At 35.4% G+C, this 15,685-nt stretch overlaps 1 protein-coding gene across 1 annotated transcript in view; it reads left to right on the top strand.

The window, feature by feature from the left end:
* LOC110102194 (glycine--tRNA ligase, chloroplastic/mitochondrial 2) overlaps positions 1-8,426 on the top strand; it is a gene marked incomplete at its 3' end in the record, with an annotated part of 127,639 nt that extends 119,213 nt beyond the window's left edge. The window contains 3 exon segments of the mRNA XM_020830410.2: positions 8,043-8,133; positions 8,199-8,303; positions 8,388-8,426. Of these exon segments, the coding sequence (XP_020686069.1) occupies positions 8,043-8,133; positions 8,199-8,303; positions 8,388-8,426 (235 nt within the window).
* Between the last annotated feature and the right edge of the window lie 7,259 nt (positions 8,427-15,685).

Raw genomic sequence — 15,685 nt, 5'->3', positions numbered from 1 at the left:
GGCCTACTTGGGAAGCAGAGCAGCAGGATTATGCTGCTGTAGTTCCAGGCAGCATCCAGGAATCGGAATCCCCTACAGGGAAGAGACGTAGGGGGGGGGGGGGGGGGGGGGGGGGGGAGGCCTCGGAAGGGGACAGCTATAGCTGCAAGGAAACGAAGTATTTCCATTCCAAAACTCTCCGTCAGGGCTGATTGGAATAAGTCAAATCCAATATGAATTGATTGGATTCAACTAAGGAGTTGATTGGGAGGTCATTATGGGAAAGAAATAAAGAAGAAAAGAGGAGGGGTTTAATTCAAAATTGAAATTGATTTTAGATTTTGAGTAATTTTAGAGGGAACTAATTTGAAATTTGATTTCAAATTAATAGGCAATTAATGCATTGATTGGAGATTAATGGGGGAAGGCCATACATGTGGCCGGCGGCATGTAGGGGGGAGAGGGGCGACAATTTAAAAGCTTATTTATTTAGCTTTCAAAATAAAGAAAAGGAAAATTAAATCTGATTCAATTTAAAATTAAATTGAATGAGATTTAAAACTTTTCAAAAATGGCTTTGACAAATTAGGAAAGAATTTGAAATTTCAAAATTTTGAATTTCAAATTGAGGACTTCTCTTCCTAAATGAAGGGAGGTTATTTAGGTAGGTGATGGTGATGACATTAACCATCATTAATGGTAGATGGGCACTAGGGCCGGCGGCATGGTGGTGGGGTTTGGGAGAATTCGGTTGGGGAAGGATGAGGTGAAGCTGGTGGTGGAGCTTGAGGAGGGAATTGGATGGTGGAGGTTAAGCACTTGGTGGTGGAGTAGGAAGGGGTGGTGGATGGAGAGGGGGAGGAGAAAGGATATAAAAGAAAAAAAAAACAAATAAGATAAAAGTAAACTAACGAACTCACAAAGAGATCGTAAGAACCGCGAACCTTGGACTCTTCCAAAAATTGACGGGTATCACAAATCACCCTCCTCGGGCTTCTCCACTCATGAACTCACTAAGAGATCAACATGAACTCACTAAGAGATCAACAAGAACATAAAATTTTCATTCTCAATAATTCATCATCCAAAATACAAAACGACTAGCCTATAAATAGGCCTCATGACAAGAAAAGAAATAAAAGACTAAAATGCCCTTTGGGCTACAACACTGCAAGACTACCTGTAAGCGTATAACGAGAAAAACAACAATATAAAATAAACTAGTACTTAAAACATATAAATAAATAACTCGAGATCGTAGTCGTTGATCTCCGATGTCCTCATTAGCTTAAGGCTGATCCTTGATGTAATCCAAGTGAAATATGAAAATAAATGGTCAAACCACCTTGTGTTTGAACACAAGTAATAACTCTTGTATATAAATTCTTAATGACTTGAATATAAGCATTATTATCCCATTTTTTTCTAGAACCCTCCATAACACTTATCGTCAAACTTTATCATACTTTATCTAAATCAATAAATATCATATGCAGGTCCTCCTTTCTCTATACTTCTCTATCAAACCACTCAATAAATGTATAGCTTCCATAGTAGACCTATCCGGCATGAATCCAAATTGATTTTGAGAAATATTAGTTTCTCACCGCAACTTATGGACTGTAAAACTCGAAAATGACGATCGTAGGTGATGGGGGCATTGACAAGAGGTTTCGACGTGTTTATCAGAGGCGACACAGGAGATCGATGGCCATGATGGAGAGTCTTTTTGATGCATTTTTTGTATTAGCATTTTATGTATTAATCATGTTATTTCATTTTTTCCGTTTTTGGCCTTATGGGTAGTTGGTTGCTATTGTAGCCCAAGGGGCATTCTAGTCTTTTGTTTTCTTTGTCATTTTAGAGGCCTATATATATGGCCATCTTATGTATGAGGTTGATTATTCATGAATGAAAAGTTATCTTGGTAATCTCTTTGTGAGTTCCAAAACTCCTCTAGATCTCTTTGTGAGTTCTTGAGGAGAAAGCTCTTAGATCTCTTTGTGAGTTCTAGTGGATAAAGTGTGAGGTTTGTGATTCTTGATTTCCTTTTGTTCTCCACCAATCTCTCTCTCTCTCTCTCTCTCTCTCTCTCTCTCTCTCCCCCCCCCTCACCTCAAGAGAAGACAACCACAACCCATTGGCTTGGAAAACCCGACCCCCACCTTCTTGCCGCCGCCCCTTTGAGCCCAAGCCGCCGGCCGCCGGCCTACCACGGGCCAGCCACCTTGCCTCCAACCCCCTTTCATCCGCCCGCCACCCCTCTCTTCTTTTAGCCATCTTTTTGAAATTCAAATTTCGAATTTCAAATTCTTTCAAAATTGGGAAATCCAAATTAGGAAAGTTTTTTGTGTAGAATCCAATTTTGAATTAAATCAAATTGGATTTAATAATTTTCTTTTCTAGTCATCATTACGTATTTGGAAACCCCCTTCCTTCCTCCCCAATCTCCTCCTCCTCCTTGATGCTGTTGGCTCCTTAATGGGGTTTCCCATTGAATACTCATTCAATGCCCCTCCCCCTTATTTGAAATCTAAAATTGATCTCAAATAACTTTCCCTCCAATTTCACTTAAAAATGAAATTGATTTCAGTTTTCTTCCTAAACCTCTCTCGCCTCCCCATATGGCCGGCCCCTTTAATGGGCCTTTCTCTCTCCCCAAATTACAATTAAAGCTCCACTAATTCTTCCCCAATTCCCTCCCCATTGCCGCACCCTCCTCCCTCGGATTGATTTGAAGCTACCATTCAAATCCCTCCAATTTCATAAAATCTGAAACTATTTCAAAATTTTGCAATTTCTCTTAGCCTCACCATCCTAGCCGACCCCTCTTCTTCTTGCCTCCGTCGTTGCTCTTTCATCCATCGACAATGATGCATGGCGGATTCGGAAGTTGACCACAGTTTCGCGTACAACGAGCAAGGGGAGATCGACATCTTTCTCTCCCCCTTCTACAAACCGGATTGGGAATACGACATCACCGTTGAACGCTACGTCAACCGGATCGTGTATTTTCTTGCCCACACCATTGAGCTTCAACGACCGAGAACCCCGTGGTCCCTCACCGAAAGATACGTGCCACCTCCAACTCCGGCTACCTTCCCAACAACGACGTTCATCGACTCGTCCGTCCTAGTGCTTACTTGATTTTTAGTGTGGAAGATCTTTCTCCGTTCTACCTAGATTCGTAGGGAAGAGAGTAGATCCTTAAAGGTGAACACCTTATTATTAACTTTTGTATTTGTGTTACAAGCTTTTACATTACTTCACATTGTATTTGATTGAAAGTGTCTTTATTAATCTTCATGCAATTCTTTGCCTAAGCAAGTGGAAGACTGGGAATTCTTGTAACTTACTTTGAATTGTCGCATCATTTTATAAAGGCTAAACTTCTATTAAATTCTCTTGATAATCTTGTGTAACTCCAAGCATATATCACATCAGTAGGTCGTCGCTCGCATTTCGATGCGTTGCGACGAGACTTAAGTGAAAAAAATTGAGGTTAACGGAATTTGACGAAAATAATTTTATAAAATCCTACACAAAATTCTGATCGATTTGGTATGTAAAACTTGTATCCAATTTTGCTTAAATAAGAAGTTAAAAATTATGGAAGTTTAAAAATACCCATATTACCGTTACTCATTTAAAAATACCCATGTTTTTATAAGAAATTTTATTTTTCTTAATTTCTTAATTAATTATATCCGAAAATTAATAAAATAATTAATAAATTATGTTTAGGGATAATTTTGATATAAAAATTTGAGCGAAATTGAAAATTTAGGGTCTCATAAATTTGGATTTTAAATAATTCCAAAAATAGAAAATTAATTATTTTGATTATTGAAAATATTTGTGATGTGTGCTTAGTTCAAATGTAATTATCCTTAGGTGTGGATTAAGGAGACGACATGTGGTTAAGCAATGTTGTGCAGAGTTGTGATGGTTGTTCGATACTTGCAAGATAGGTGATTACATTTAAATTGAGTTTATGAAATTTAATTAAATATTCTGCACTTATAATAAAGGTTACAAGTTAATATCGATGTATTCTTTATTATTGCTTTAGCTTTTCAATCTTTGCTTATATGTATGACATGTTACTTAAAATGTTCAAGTTGATTAAACAAATTTAAGGCATAAGAGATACAAAGTTTTCTTTACCCGAAAAGTATTGAAGATTATATGATGTATTGAATAATTTATAGTCCCTTGATGAATATAATTATTATAAAGAGCATGTAAATGTTAATCCGGAAGTGCCAAATGGTAATAGGGTTCTACGGAGTCAAATGTTAAAGGGGCTTTTAAAAGACAACTAGTAATGGGGTTCTTCGGAGCTAAATGGTAAAGGAAATGGCCAAATGAATGTGTACCTGATCAGTACAAAACTCTGATACTTTTGGGACGGGTGCTTATTATACTATGATTAGGAAAATTATGCATTCTTATGAAAGGATTCAAGAAAATGAAAGTTTATGAAAAAGAAAGAAAGAAGGATTTAAGGAAATGTTTTATGCAATGATTATGAAATGTTTTATGAAAGCATACCTATAAATGTTTATTATGGTCCTTTAATGTTTCATTTTCATGCTTAATGATCTGTTTAAGAAAAGAAAAGAAAAATAATTCATGAATTTAAAATAAATATTTATCACCTGCTGAGCCATGGTTCATCCTATTATTGGAAATATTTTTAAGGAGATAAGTGATGACTATGAGACAACAATACAACTACCGTCGTAGAATACCTCAGGAAGAAAGGTTTTTATGTTTTCTGTTGAGCTTGAGTTTATGGTTTGTATTTGAACAGTTTGTTGGAGTTTATGTAATTGTGGATATTTATGCTTTTAGTTTTATGTGAGAAGAAACAAATTTGACAATTTTGGTATCGATGTTCTGGATCTTTCTTATTTATGTGTTGAGGATATTTATGTTATGTCATAAAAGTTTAAAAATGAAATGGTTATGTTTTAATGTTATAGTATTTTTTGTACGACTGTCTGCTCCCACCCAGTTAATTCGGGTTAGCTGGGTCAGGTTGTGACATGCACCATAGCTCTCTCCCGTAGTTTTGAAGTATGGCCCATAAACTTTATTCCTCTATAATTCGCACAATCCTAGGCATCACTTTTATTCTTAAAAATAAGAATCAAGACACTCATTCATCAATTATCTCACTTCTTTTTAATCTTCAAAATAATATTAAAAAGTTTATTAAGCCAGGAAATTCCTTTATCTCCTAAGAATTTCCACACTTTATTGGAAAGTCATCAGGTCTAACAGTTTTTTCACACTTCATTTTCTTTAAAGAAACTCTAGCTTTGATTTTACTAATACGCCGATAAAAATAAATATATCTATTTTCATTTATGATGCTAAGTCGCTAAGGTCAATCACATTCTCACAATCTTATTTAAAAAGTTTAGCAAAATATCTCATCCACCTTTGTTGAATATCCTCTTATACTAAAAGTATTTTTTGATTTTCATCATTAATTCATTTTTTTTGAATAACCTGAAGACTGCAGGTTCGAATCCTGTCCCCTAAATCCTTTTTATTTTTTCCCGTTCTTTGGATAACTTGTACATATATCTTTCGCACTCTTCAGTATCTAATATATTATAAAAATCATTAAAAGCTACAATCTTTGCATCACATATTACCGTGTTATACCCCTTACGAGCTTTTTATATCTTTCACATTTATCAAAATTTTTTACTTTTATTTTTTATCTTGTTTTGCACATTATGATTTCAGCACAAATTATATTTACTATTAGGAGTTTTTTTTCTATAATACTCCAAGCATATCTTTTATAACATTCTTAATATAACTAGTTACTTTTTCTCATATAATATTATTAGCTTATGCATAGAAAAATCTTAAGTTCTAGAATCTTACTTTTAAAAATATTTTTTGTTAATATTCTTTAAATGCCTTCATCTAATATTGGAATAGCGTTTTACTTTTTTTTTTTTTCTTCACATTCATCTTGAATCTTACTCTTCTAGGACTTGGGACCTGACAATGAGAGTGTTAATTAATAAAAAGAGTGATATTATTAAATTAAGAAAAATAAATAAATTATGACAATAGAAAGAGTGATATTAGGAGAATAAATTTTATTAGTATTTTAATTTAAGTGATAAAATATGTTCATTTAAAAATTAATTACATATATGAGCATTTATATACTTTGAATAGTGAGGACAATTTAGATAGTATATAAAGAGTATTTAAAATTGAAGTTATTAGAGCTATTAATTTATGGGATAAAAATTAAAATATTAAAATTTGAGAATATTTTGAGTTAGACAAATTATTCCGTATAATAATAAAAATGTAATTATGTATGGATTTATCTAATGATAACATAATGGTGACTATAGCAAATTGTAAAAGCATTCGATTTTAAGGTGAGTACAAATGTTCTTATTTTTTTACAGTTATAATGTTACTTTATCTAATATGATTTCATTGAATCAATTGGCACTTATTATTTAATGTTTATTTGTAAAAAATTGATGTTGTTTCTTTTTCAATGAGTGGTCATATTGAATTTGTTGGTAGTCAGCATGAATATTCAACATATATATACTATTGTAAGTTCTTAAATGATATAAGAATGAAATGATTATTTAGAAATGCTTGCATGTGCATTTTGATTTATTTGGCATGCCTCTTTATGGTACTGATTGTGGAAGTAATGTACTTGCATGCGTAAATGAAAAATGATATAGAAAAAGAAATATCTTCATTGGTACTATTTTAGAAAGTATCAAATATGATAGTTGCATTAATTATGAAAAATGTTATGATATAATATGACTTTCATATACATACATATGATATGATTTATGGCCTTTTTCAAATTTAAATGTTATTAAATAAATTTACTTTATAGTATATAACAAGATTTAATAAGGTGAAATCGGGAATCAAGACGTTTTTATCTAAAGAGAGGCGAGGCCGATGAAGGCGTAAGCATTAAAACAAAAAAAGAAAGTATTTAAAAATTATTAATAATTCACAAAAAATGACAAAATATTAAGTAAATCATGAACATAATAACTTGTTTGAAGATAAAATATTATTGAAACACAAGATTCAAAATAAATACTCACTTAAAACTTAGACATGCTCTTAGAATCTAGACTTAAGGCAGTTGACAGTTTTTAGAATTCTTATAATTTATGGCAAAATCATTTTCAAAATCATCTTCGTTTTTATATATATATATATATTCTTTTATCTCCTATAGTGATTAACATTTCATTAGTTGTATTCTAAAATTTAATAACAAAAAAAATAATTAATTATATTTAATATTACCTATATATTTTTCCGAAGCTCCAATCCTATATTTTTTTCTTTTATATACTTGGGAAGTAGAAGCGAATCCCAATTCAATAGATCTTTCATTGTCCTCATTGATATAAGTTTCTCCATCAATTACGAATTCAAAAACATCAACACCCTAATCAAATTGTAAATCATCTACAAGTAAAAGATCTAATTCAGTGTCACCATTTCTTTGCTTTTGTAATTTGAGATGTCTATCCTTCAATGTCTTGTTAAAGATAACATAAACAAGTATGTTCATTCATCCTACAACCAATCAATTTCTTATCTTTGTATGAATTTTATTGAAGGTGCTCCTAAAGGTGCTGATATTGTATAATTTTACAAAACTTAAAAAAATTGAAACCTAACAAATATTCCTATGCTATTTATGATTAATTTTATAATAGTGTAGGCTCTGATTGAAATCAAATGCATTTAATTTCATATTTTTCTAGCTTTTCATGGTTTCCTGCCTTCTTTAGACAATTTTAGCTCTGGGATGCTGTAATTTGATTACTTTATGCAATAAGTTGCTAATTTTTTTTTGTTTATATCCTGTAAAAAGAATTTGATTACCTCAGTGGGCACTTCCATCTAAATTGCCTTAATTAAGCTAGCTTCACTTCATTTGATGAAGGTTAAAATCATGAATTTTATGTTTCTTCCTTTACATTTTTAACGGATTAAATTTATGGCTTCCATGAATGGACCAGATTAGATAGCCTAGTGGGCTTATTTGGTGCTGGTTGTCAACCTAGTTCAACAGCTGACCCCTTTGGCCTTCGAAGAATCTGTTATGGACTTGTAAGTGGTAGAGCATTATGTTTTGATTTGAAAGAATATTATAAAACATTTTCTGTATCTTTTAGGTTCAAATACTGGTAGAGAACAAGAAGAATCTTGACTTGAGTAATTCTCTAAGGCTTGTGGCGGACGTGCAGCCCATAGATATTGATGACAACCAAATACAAGATGTGAGAAGTTATATTTTTCTCATGTCCTGCTTTTTCTTTTGCACCTCAAGATTATTAATGCATTGCCACACTAATTATATATAGGTATTTCAGTTTGTTGCTCGGAGATTAGAACAGCTTTTGGTATGCAATCTTATTTTTCCACATATATTTTTGTATATTTTACCTTCTCTTTATTGATATTGGTTTCTACTGATCTTTTTTCAAAACTCTATTGGATTCTAGTTGCGCAATATTGTTCAAGGCTCTTTATACTAGGTGGTCATTTTTCAGATACCCAAATATCTGCATTATAGACAGGAACCTTTGTTGACAGCATAAAATTTCCCGAAGACCTGATAAATTGTTTTATTTAACATCAGGCTTAGTTGACTCCAAGTTTACCAGAACACTACAGGGTTATTTTTGTAGGTTGAATTGGAATTGTACCGCATTTTAGCTTTTTTTTTTATATTTGGTTTGAAGCAAATGTTATACAGTATATTTTGAGGGATTTTGATGGCCCAAACCTCCTATTTGTATTTGGAAATTTACTTAGATTGGGTTAATTTTCAAATCATGTGTTTGAGGCAAGCACCCATATCTATTATGTTTATGTGCCACCTTGCCCTCTTGCTTTAGTTGTTACCCTTGCATGCTTCTCCCCCTCCATATTCCTCCTCTTCCGCTTCGCTCGGCTTGCATCCCTTGTCTGCATCGCCTCTCTCTCCCATTGCCCTCCTGCCCACATAATCTTTCTCATCACCATCCCACCTTCTGCTTCATTTGCTTGCACTGCCTTCCATATCTTCGGTTTTCCCTTGAATTTATTAATAAGAGATAAGAGAAGCAAAGAGTGAGGAATAATCTTTAAATATATCCTATCACAAAATAATATTTCATTGTATTTCATTTCCATCAAACTAAATAATTTATGCATTTTTAAATGCATGCGTTTTTGAAAACATCCAACTGAATAGTTCCTAAATTGCATTTTTTTTTCACGACATGGATCCTGATTAGGCTCATGAGGATTATGGAGTTAGACATAAGAACTAAGTTTTTCAATCGTAGATGACATATTTGCATTTAGTTGTCTATAAAATGTAACTTATGTTCTTCCTCTAGATGTAACATCTCGTACTAATAATTGTTATTTACTATTGATTAGGTATTATTCTTTTCTATTATTATCATGTTTAGGAAGAGCTAGATCTTTACCTGTGATACTGATCTCAGAGACTATCCATCCATCTCGCTGGTCAGCCTAAGTCATCTGTAGTAGGTCAAGTTCAGGCGAGTAATGTAAATCCGCATGTGATAGGTATGAATGTGAATCAATTTAAAACATCCAAAATCTCAACCTTCACAAAATTCAATAAATTATATGTCATTGCGTTCTACTCGTCAAATGAAGCAATTTGATATATAGCATCATATGGCTAAATGCGAAGGATTTGAGAGTTAAAGAATTAATTCTAAATCTCATTTTTTTATAAGTTAAGAAATTGGATTGCTGTTTAAAAATGAAAATCAATATAGCAAGGGTTATGTAAACGTTGGCCAAAGCACTTTTAAGGGCATGCACTGGATGGTTGAAGGTCATTTAAGTAAATAGCCTTGAATGTGGGGATTTAATTAACTCTAGCAACCAAACCTCATTGTCTTCTCTGTATGTCTTTGTTGGAGCCTCTGCAGTGCTAGAGCCACTACAGTAAAATCAACTTTTTGTGTCGGACAAATTCGCCACAAAACAAGCCAAATTCGTTGCAAATTTTGATTTGCAGTGAAAAAAATTCCGACGATAAAAGTCTTGTCGTAAAAGTATTTGCGACGGGCAGAATCTGTCGCAAATTTTTGCACGGATTTATGGCGGATTTTCGGTAGGTTTAAATTCCCGAACATGATGTTCTCGTTTTAGTTAGCTGCCGCAATTTGTTGCAATAAAGCAATAAAGCCAATGTAAATTGCGTTGGCATTTTTGCCCCAAATTAGCTGCAATTTGCGACGGAATACTCCGTCAGAAAATACAATTTATCTTCGTCGTTTCGAAGTTTGCAATGAAACTTTCGTCGCAAATCTGTCGATAACCTGTAGCATACACAAAAAAATAGCATCTACCACCAGTTTTTAAGTTTTTTCGCAATAACAATCTAAGCACTTTAAAAACAGTTGTTAGTAATGCTAATATTCTAACAAATAATGCTAAAATAAATATAAGAAACACATTGTTCTACAATCATAATTCAACTGCTCATATAGACGTTCACACTCCCACTATTCAACACTTACTACAATACTGTTAAAGTAAAGATAGTTCTTATACATAAAAAAAATAGAATACATCAAAACCTAAGAAGGTAATATAAGCGGAATTTATATCATCACTCTCCTACTAGGCCGATGTAGTCGCAGACTGATTTTCACTGATCTTCTCTCTTAATCCCCGAAGGAACTCCCTGAGAAGATGGTGGGGGGTAGTACGGGTGAAAGGGGGCCATCTACGTAGGGTTTGGTGACAGAAAGCATGGGTAAAGGGAGGATAGGCTGGGTATAGGTGGTAGGATGTGAAGAGGAGGTACCCTTAGTAATTCTACCCCTACTAAATCGTCCACCCTTTTTATGCTTGCGACTGACAATATTTGTGATAGACTGCCTAGGGGGCTCATCGCTACCATAAGCCATCTGCAAAAAATAAAAACATTATTAGTATATTTATGAAAATGCATGAATTAAGTAGATTAAATGCAAGAAATAAGTAGTAAGTACTGCTATGCTGTAAGAAAAAAATGTGTTTACTACTACTATGCTATAAAAAAAGGAACTGCTGTGTTTTATGTAGACTAATGTGTTGTAAAAAAAATTACTAAGTGATTCACATTTACCTCCTAACTATTAATCAGTAGGTGATTCACATCCATATGATGACACTACATCCTCACTACTAACATCTTCAATATTTTCCTCAATGTCTAAGTTTACCTTCTCTAACTACAATTCAGTCTCATTAGCTACAATTTGATCATCTCCATCATTGGAAGGCTCTTTAAAGTTTGACATACGCACTTCTTGATGTGTTGTTGGTATTAATATAGTATTCTCAATGACCCCCTAGGTTTAATCTTGATAACTGTAAGCCAATCTTGCTTACCCCACTGTCTACCTAATTAGTTAGCAAAGAAAACTTTGGTAGCCTAGCTAGCAATGATAAATGGGTCCTATTTTTCATATCTTCTATCTCGCTTTACTTTTGTAATATCATAAAATGGGTGCACCCTTATTCCTCTATTTTTCACTGGATCAAATCAATCATAATTAAAACGATATAAGTTGTTTCATTCACCAAGATATTCTAACTGTAGTATTTCCTGTAAGACCCCATAATACTTATAGTCATCACCCGTATGGTGTTCCCTTTCACACTGTTGACCTTAATGTGTTATCCAAAGAGCAAAAAAGGGGAAGAGGGAAGAGAGCCGGCATACAAACCTTATGCTCAACGGATCCACAAATTCTGCTGCAAATTCTGCTGAATCCGGTGCCGAAACAGTCGTTTCTTCCCGTATTTCCCGTGATCGCCTCTATCGAGCGCCCTTGGACGTCGTTAAATACCCGACCCACAGAGGCTCTTCTCCCGTTCGCTGCTGCTCTGTCCGAGCTCCTCTCCCACTCCTGATGCCTTCTTCCCCCATTCAACCGAAGCTCCCTTCCCCCTTGCCGAGTCCGTCCGACCTCCGAGAGAGAGAGAGAGAGAGAGAGAGAGAGGAGAGATTTACATACCCGAACTCCTCTACTTGTTGCTGTCTCTGATCCATATAGCCGAAGCTCCCCTACCTCACGCCACTGCCGCCCTCTCCATCTCTGCCTAACTGAGAGACCCTTGACACCATCTCCCTGCACCGACTTCTTCACGCCCGTAGCCAGCGCCCAAGCCAAACTCCACCTCTCTGATTCGCTGCTGCTCTATCCGATCTCCCTCACCCGTGCGTGACCATGCCCGATCTCTCTCCCTTGGATTAGAAATCTGTGCTTATTATATATATATTTGTTATACATTAATATATATATATATATATATATATATATATACTAATATATTTGTTATATATATAAATATATTTACATTAAAAGAAAAACAAGTTTAATTTGTTTAATAAATAAAAAACAAGGTTCTTTTCTCGATGTTTGCAACGTGCCGACAAACCCTCGAGGCGCTCACGTAGCGTTTAGGGTGGGAAACCGGTGCGATGCTCGCGACGATTTAAGAATCCCTTGTCAAAGCTTGCAACGAGCCGGCAAACCCCCGAGGCGCTCAAGTAGCGTTTAGGGTGGGAAACCGGTGCGACGCTTGCGGCGAAGGGGATAAAATGTGTTCTCTATTTGCTCATATAGTAGCCCTCGAACTGGCCCACGATGGAATGCAGACTGGGGGGTAATGTTTGTTTCTTTCGCTGAAACTTGTTTCTTCTTATAATAAACAAACCTAAAAACCCTTAACGCTCATTGCAGGCGGGCGGGAGATAAAATTTCATTTTGCGACGCCAACCCTGGTGTCATTTTTGACACCTACCTGAAGCCGCTCACGTAGCGTCGAGGGGAATGGTTGCCTTAATTTTTCCCCTAAACGAGAGGGACGACCGAGGAGAAGCCGGGAGGCTGCCGAAATTTCTACTGAAATGAGAACTTGGACAAAACATAGTGCAAGAGGACTTGATTTGGGACATGCAGTGGACTGAACTTGACTGAACTCAGACTTGAACAAATTGACGACTAACAGGCGACCTTTAACTTGGACTAAGAAGGAACTCAAATGAATTAAATCCAAACTTGAACTTGAACTGCATCTAAAAACATAAAATCTCCAATAGATAATCTATAGAATAAACGGACTTGCTGGACTTGGACATGATTTGGAGACAACAATAGACCAGTAGTATGTGCTCATTCTTCTCCTATCTTTATGCTAAAAGAAGGGTCCCAATAAAGCTTTTCTGTCAATTAATTGCTTTCGTCAAAGACTTATGCATCTAAATCGCAACTAGTTAGAGCATGGGCACTATCACGTCCACAGTGGCGCGCAAATACCTGTTCTTAAAGAGCTAGTCAATATCATCATGAGTGACCATTCATTTGGAGTTGTTAGAGCTTCTGCAGTTGCTTTCAAAATAATATGCTTGAAAAATCTTTCACTCATTAGTATATACTTTAGAAGGCTATGTGAATCCCTTTCAGATATTGAAGAGTAAGGGCAGATTACTTTGATTGAGCTTCTTTCACGTTATGTAATAGTAGGCATGAACTTGTTTAGAGAGTCTATCATGTTCACTTCAAATGCTACAGAAAGTTGCCATTCTAAATGGGGGTTCTAATGGTCTATTCCATACATTTGACAATCATAACAGTTCTATTGAGAATATTCCATATGACTTCAAAGGAAATTGAGTTTCTTTCACGTTACATTGAAGGATGGGAGGAATGTTTATTACAATATGATTTTACAAATGTAAATATTGGTGAAGATCAATATCACCTAAGCTATGTAGCTCCAACACCCATAAAAAATGATGATGTGAGGATTTTATTGCAACGTACATTATCTCTCTTGTAGAGTCAAAATAATAGAATTAAGCTTGCTGTTGCGGTGGCTGGCTATTAGATCATGGCACCAAATGAAAATGTTCAGAGAACTGTAAAGTCAGTTCCATTCCTCCTAAAGTTATTTCCTGACTTGAAATATGCGGTGCTTCATACGGCTCCTCGTGGGTTATTCGATTCTGGATCTGCCATCGATGAAAGTGGCTTCTATAATGATTCAGACCCATCTGCTACCAGCTTTGTGGAGAGTGAGGGGAACGAGTTGGCAAGTGATTCCCATGATCTAGATAACCCTTCTTCATCAATAGCTGATATTAATGAAGATAGAAAAGGAAAATTTATGTTGTCATCCTTCAAAGTCCAATTTTGTTTATGATCAAACTAGTCAGTGTTGCAGAAAATTTTACGACATCTCTCTCTTCTGATCTCGTTGAGTCAATGTTAAGGGCAGCTCTTAAATCATGACTTGATGAGGATTCTGGTTTACCATCTGTAACAAAACCCAGTAAATCGTCTTCCATAAGAGCTTCTATCAATGACCTTAGTTTCATTATTTCTCCCAAACTTCACACGTTCCCAGAGCCAGCAAATGTGAATTGCTTGAAAGTAGAATATTCTTTCTTAGCAGAAGCTCCAAAACGATCCTCTTTTTCTACATCTTCCATGTCAGCCTTGGAGAAATATTAAAGTTTATCAACCATTGACGAGAGATCAACTACAATACCTATTAAAGAGATTACAAGGCAGGAGGCTCGTTAGTGCAGTATGACCCGCCTACGAAAATCAACAAATAGTGTACGACAGTCTACCTGTACGAAGCAGCAAACTACTCTATTCAGAAGCTGCTACGCCACGCCACCGGATCTGCAACATTCGTACAAGCAGACAGAAGGCGTCTACAATTATTTCAAATTACCCCCGCACGTGCACTATAAATTGTATACACATAGGTACACAATGGGGTACGTCTAAATCAATATAAAAATCACCTGCATAGGCCCCGGCGAGCGTGTTATTGGTACATACGTGACGCCTAGGGATGCTGCGCGGGTCGATAAGTGAATTATAGTTCGAACCTGATCCTTCTATACGGACCAATAGAAGTCGACAGTGTTCGAATCTTTAAACGAATACACGGTTGTGGAGATCAGTGTATTTGTTTCAATACATTAATGTTAGGCCTTCAAAGCTTACAATCAAAAGAATTTATTGAATAAAAGGCATGAAGCCTACGAAACCCGATCCTCCTAAGCAGGTGAATGGGAGTAGACAGGGTTCAAATTCTCAGATAAATATACGGTCATGAATGTGATCGGAATGTTTATTTTAATACATTTATATCCGGCCTTCAAGGCCTAAAATCAAGAAAATTCATGAACAAAGGCATAAAGCCTACGAGAAACCCGATCCCATATCGTTAAGTTGATAGGGTCGACAAGGTTCAAGTCAAATGGAAATTGACCTCGAGAGTCACCTCGATGATGGCCGTGTTTGATTGCTTATCCAACCGGAAGGGTCAATTTCAGGCATTCTTAAATTGCCTCCAAAAGTCCAAAATCCAAGAACTATTTCAATCCATCCCAAATATCCGATATTTAAAACTGAAATTCAATCCATCAATCACTTAAAGCAAAATTCATTCCACCCTCCGCAACAGTTTGCCGAGGTGGACAAAAATGAAAACTACTCTAGCTCACAAAAGAGCCAAATGCCTAGCGAAAATCATCACTAGGATTCATTCTCAAACAATCTCCTGCAATAAGGGCTGTGGTACAGTCCTCTAACACCCGCAGTTTTCGCCGCCAAAT

The sequence above is a fragment of the Dendrobium catenatum genome, unplaced genomic scaffold (genome assembly GCF_001605985.2).
Source record: "Dendrobium catenatum unplaced genomic scaffold, ASM160598v2 fragScaff_scaffold_132, whole genome shotgun sequence".
In the NCBI taxonomy this organism is placed as follows: Eukaryota; Viridiplantae; Streptophyta; class Magnoliopsida; order Asparagales; family Orchidaceae; genus Dendrobium; species Dendrobium catenatum.
The sequence above is the reverse complement of the archived record's forward strand: the minus strand, read 5'-3'. Positions and strand labels throughout refer to the sequence as shown.